The sequence below is a fragment of the Morone saxatilis genome, unplaced genomic scaffold (assembly GCF_004916995.1).
Source record: "Morone saxatilis isolate NCDOM2014 unplaced genomic scaffold, NCSU_SB_2.0 Contig16, whole genome shotgun sequence".
NCBI lineage: Eukaryota > Metazoa > Chordata > Actinopteri > Moronidae > Morone > Morone saxatilis.
In genome coordinates this window covers 5,107,824-5,113,340 of record NW_023339718.1, presented here as the reverse complement: position 1 = coordinate 5,113,340, position 5,517 = coordinate 5,107,824, and the positions used below count along the sequence as shown (strand labels likewise).

Below are 5,517 nucleotides of genomic sequence, written 5' to 3'. Positions count from 1 at the left end.
CATAAAATAAACTAACCTAACTGCTGCTTCTCTTGACGTTTTGTTCAGCAAATTGACAACTAACATGGATGATTATTGATGCTTCAGAGGTTTTTTTCCATCTACTTCTTGTTTACTTTGTACCGGTAAGTCAAACGAACGTTATACTTGTTGTTGATTTAGTTTTTCGTAAAATATTTTTATTTTATTTTTTACTTTATTTATTTTTGGACCAGATTTAGAATTACATTAAAAAAACAACAAAGATACCAAATAATTAAGTGCAGGGAGAGGCAGAAAAGCCTCCACAAAAATTCATAGTTATAGGGAACAGAAAATTAACATTTACCAGAGAATATTATAACATACATAAAGTAATAACAAACTATAATAGAAAAAAAGTATAACATCAACAAAAGTTTAATGACAAACAAAATAACAATATGAATACAAAAATATGAAACATGATATAAAAAGTGTGTTTGTGGGTGTGGAATTAGAATTTTAAAACAGCATTTAAATGGGCTTTTAGTTATCTTTTGAAACATTTTATAGAGATGGGTTTTTTGCAGATGAAAAGGTATTCCATAATTTGGTTTCCTAAATTTTAACAGTAAATTGAGCTCTTGCACTAAAAAAATTTGGGGGATGAAGATTCTAAAGATTGTCACGTTGGATAAGAGTGAACCTGAGAATTAAATTTAAAATAAGTCAAAGTGCTCTGGAAAGTTTTCATGATGCTGAATAATACCTTATAATAAAACACATACTTAAGAGTATTGATTGTTCATTGAACAGTAAATAGTCTGGAATTTCTGAAAAAGGAGGTACAGACTGAAGACGTGTGACTCAGATCGGGGTTGCATCCTAACAAAACAGAACAAAATATAGGTTAAAGATTGAATTGTGGAGAATCTAACTTATCTGCACGATGTGCAATTATGTACATATTGACAAACGTTTATATTTGTTGTAGAGGATCAAAACAACTTAAAACTCGCTCAAGCAGGCGACCTGCCTGGTGGGTTTTAAGAGGTTTTACACATTGAGATAATTTCTATAAATCCAGACCAGGCCTCTATTGGAGACCTGCATTTATTTGTCAAAATGTGTAGCCACACCAGGCTTTTATAGGGGACCAGCGTCTATTAGGGACTCTGCTTTTATTGGAAGTTTTACGGTATTCTTGTTCTAATAGAAAAAAACACTTGATAACTAGCAAGCTAATCTACATCAATATTTAGAAAGCTAGTTGGCTAGTTAGTTAGCATTTTTCTACAGCGTAAACTACTAGCTAACTAGTGAGGTAATCTATATCAATCATTAACAAGCAACCTACATCTGAAAGCTAATTTTAGTAAAACTGTCTTACAATAAGAAACAATTTCTTCAAACAGCAAAATAAAAATCTGTTTCAATTTTAGCTGTAATATCTTATTAAGACAAAGTTAGATAGACTTTCTTGTTTTACTGCAGAAAAAACATTCTAGATAGATAATCTACATCGATGGTTAACTAACTAGTTTGCTACAGCGCAAACCACTAGCTAACTAGCAAGCCAATCTACATCAATCGGTAGCTAGCAAGTTACATTTAAAATAAAAAGTAATCTTACAATATTTTGTCAAACGGCACAAAGAAAGGTACTAGAAGCATTTTTATTTTAGCATTTTTAAATAAAAAATTAAAACCACACTGGTTAAATCGAGCTCAATATTAGCTGTCATATCTTATTAAGACAAAGTTTTATATATTTTCTTGAAACCAGATTACTTTTCCGAAACATAAGAAGATTATTGTCCTTTTTAGACAAAAACTTTGACTCAGAAATAACATTTATTGCAGTTTAACAATAACTATCAGCTCTCAAACAAAGGTAAAAACACCTCCAGCTTCCATCATTCAAATCGTCTCCGCTGAATATATTTATAATAACTTTATCTCTCAGCGTCCCGTCAGTCACTGCTGTTGTGTTGTTGTCTTTAGGGGAGCAGCCTCCCTCCTCCATGGCCCCCACTGTGCTGAAGTCTCAGTCCAAGACACTGGTGATCGGAGCGTCCGGTGGTGGCAGGATCACGACCGGGATCGCCTCTGTACGTATCCGCAGTACACTAAGTGCCAACAGGATTAAGTTACTGCAGACTAACAGCTGTTGCTTTCTTTTCCAGGCGCTCATTAACCACCTCTGGTTTGGAAAGAGCCTGGAGGAGGCGATCGCCGCCCCCGTTCTTTTTGTCCACTCTGATAATAAAGTGGAGTTTGAAGCTGATTTTGATCAGGTAACAAAAAAAACAAACATTTATTTGCTGAAACTACATCATATTTGTTCAATCTGAGCCTCCTCTGTTCTCTTCTTTTGGCCTCCCAGGATGTAATCGAGGGTCTGAAAGCTCTGGGACACGAAGTCAAACCTGCAGGAGATATCTACAGCGTGGTCAACGCCGTGGAGATGGACGGCAGCTGCATCAGCGCCACGTCCGATGAGAGGAAACAGGGCAAAGCCGCCGGTTACTGAGACCCAGGAGCCAGCGGTTGGCGCTGGATAACCAGCCTGAACTGTAACAGTGACTCTCTGTTCAGTGTGTACATAGTTTGAGCTTTAATTCTTCCCACTGTTGTTGTTTTATTTGTGTCTTTCTACTGTGAAGCTAAAAATGTTCAGTCGTTCTTTTTTTATGTGATAGAAGTGCCTTCGTGTTAATATCTGAGACGTAGAATACTCAGGGTTACGTATAATCAGCGTTATCAGATTTTAAAGACGGTTAAAAGATAAAAGCAATATTTATATAGTCACATCTTAAATTAGCTAATGTAAGCAAAACATCAGCTAACTAACGATTGATGTAAATTAGTAGGTGTATTAGTAGTCTATGTTGAAAAGACCAAATGTTGAAGATGGTTAAAAGATAAGAGACATATATAATATATATATATATATAATATATATATTCACATTTTAAGTTAGCTGATGTTAGCAGAACGATAGCTAATGTTAGCTAATTCTAGACACGTGTTGCACTTTGTGTCGGACCTGGCGAAAGAAAAAAGATTGAAGGTTGAAGCAGCAGACGTCCATTCCTCAATACTTTAAGCTGTTTTTGTAAAGTTAGTTTGAACTGTAAAAAACTGTAAACTCTGAATATGCTAAATGTCAACATCAACTGTATTTGTAATATTCAAATACTGCTCAGGAAGAAATGTGTCAAATCCCAAATTAACTAAAACCATTTTTTAAATATTATAAAAACACGTTCTTCTGCCATTCTTATATTGTAATTTATTTTAGTTTGTAGCTTTAATTTTACATAAAATCTTGTGTATTCTTTTTGGCATTTTAAGTATTTTTTAAGTTTTAGAGTGCTGTTTTTATTTGATCTTATTATAATCTGAATTTTAAAAGTTAAAGAACTGTAATAAAAGTAATTATCTGTGAAAATTCAGTAATTATTGATGTTTTCAGTAATAAAAACTGTATTTTGACAGTTTACCAATGCTTATACACTGATAAACAACATTTATCGGAATGTTTTTGTTGTGAGAGGAACTGGTCTATAATTATACAAGATATCTGTCAATTAACTAACAAATCAATGAAAAATTTTACAAACTTAATGTCACTAATTTTACACAATTTTAGAAAAGTATTAACAGTATTTAACTTGAATTTAACAGTTTCTTTAAATAAGCACTAATTTTATGATTATTTCATTTACAGATTGTTCAGGTTATTTTACATTAGACATCACAGGATATTTTTATAATTTTATTAATATTTCCATGTACGTACTTACAGTAGTAAACTTTTACAGTGTAGAAGGGTGCTTTAAATGTACACAAATACACAAATACAACAATTTAAAATTACATATAAATAAATAAATGGTGTTTACAGTCTATAACAAACGATCAATAACGGCGGGTGCTTTTTCTGGATGCACCAGAGCGACCCTCAGCCGGCCGGTCGATGCCTCCAACCTCAGGTCACTGCTATCGACGTCTGCCCCGTGAATCCGTCCCTCTGTGCCGAAATGTGCTCCGAACAATCTGCGTGACTCCTCTCTGCTGCTTTTCATAAATAATTTTTCATTTTCGTGCCGCAGCAGCTGAGGCAAGATAATCAGATCAAACAGTGACTCATGCAAACAGGAGGACGGCTTCCTGAGAGAGAGTGTGTGAGGGAATACAAAGCACTTCAATTCGCACAATAAACGCTAAAAGAATAATGGATTTAGTTTTATTTCACTCAACGATCCAGCAGAATAAATCACTCCTGAAGGGAAAAGGTCAGATAATAAGATCCTGGTGCTTTCTGGGGTGGCGCTCTGTTGCCCTGTCACATGGTATTTGGACCTCGGGGGGTGTGACAGTCACACTGTGCCCTGACCTTATAGGAGCCACCTGTTGCAAATGCCACATTACCATGTCTGGCAGCAGGAACAAAAAGTTGCCAGGAGAGGATCATGGGTAAGGGCCTCATGTGATGAGCACCCGGCCTTTACAAACGGCAAATGGCGGCGGCTCAGAAACCAGAACAGGACTCAATCCCAAACAGCCCGAGCTGAGTGCTTCTGTTGCCCCCGACTGCAGACTAATCTGCATAAATAAATCTGTTGTAGTTCATGTTAGCAAAGATTTAGCTAACTAGCAAATTAATGATTGATGTAAAGTAGCTGGTTAATTAGATATCCAAATTTTGAAGATGGTAAATTAGCTGGCTAGTTAGCTAGCAATATGCTATGTGAAAGGCTTATTTATGTTGAAAATACAACCACATTTTGAGGATGGTTAAAAGATAAAACAGACATTTAAATATATATATATATATATTTATAGTCACATCTTAAGTTAGCTGATGTTAGCAAGATGTTGCAATGCACTCTTTTAAATCTGGAGACCTTCAAAATAAAACAAATCCCGACATCAGCATGGTTCTTTTATTGGCAGTCAGTGTTTGGCATGAGACGAGTACACACAGGCTACGAGGATAGACGTTGACACACGAAACATAAACCAGGTGGACAGTGTTCTCCGTCGCTTCGATTAAAACAGTTGCTACAGTGCGATTTACATTTACTGGACTATTTCCTGTTTTATTGTGTAATCCCATTAGCCACGTCCCATTTTGTTCACAGCAGGAGGTCACTGCGCTCAGTGTCATAGAGTCATTATTATAATTACAGAGTTGGACAGAAGACAAAACACCAAAACAGTAACACAAATAATTACAGCAGCAATCAGACGTTTTACTGTTACAAACACATAGAACACACACTTAAACATTTATTATATATCCGGTGATGCTGCAGCTAACGATTACCGTCGTCATTGATTAATCTGTCGATCATTTTCTCAATTCATGGATTAGTTTGGTCCAGAAAACAGACATCATCAAATATCTTGTTTTGTTCCACGAAGATGTATAAAAGCCCATTTCCACCAATGTGACGGAAAAAAAGATACGTAAAGTCATTACTTTGAGATATTAAGTCAATATTCTGAGATATTAAGTCAGTATTTGAGATATTAAGTCAATATTCT

The 5,517-nt window shown here is 35.3% G+C and overlaps 1 protein-coding gene across 1 annotated transcript in view; it reads left to right on the top strand.

Annotated features, from left to right (window-relative positions):
- Window positions 1–3,293, top strand: part of ggt5a (gamma-glutamyltransferase 5a) — a gene marked incomplete at its 5' end in the record, with an annotated part of 10,627 nt that extends 7,334 nt beyond the window's left edge. Inside the window, 3 exon segments of the mRNA XM_035658641.1 lie at window positions 1,966–2,072; window positions 2,148–2,258; window positions 2,348–3,293. Coding sequence (XP_035514534.1) covers window positions 1,966–2,072; window positions 2,148–2,258; window positions 2,348–2,494 — 365 coding nt within the window.
- Between the last annotated feature and the right edge of the window lie 2,224 nt (window positions 3,294–5,517).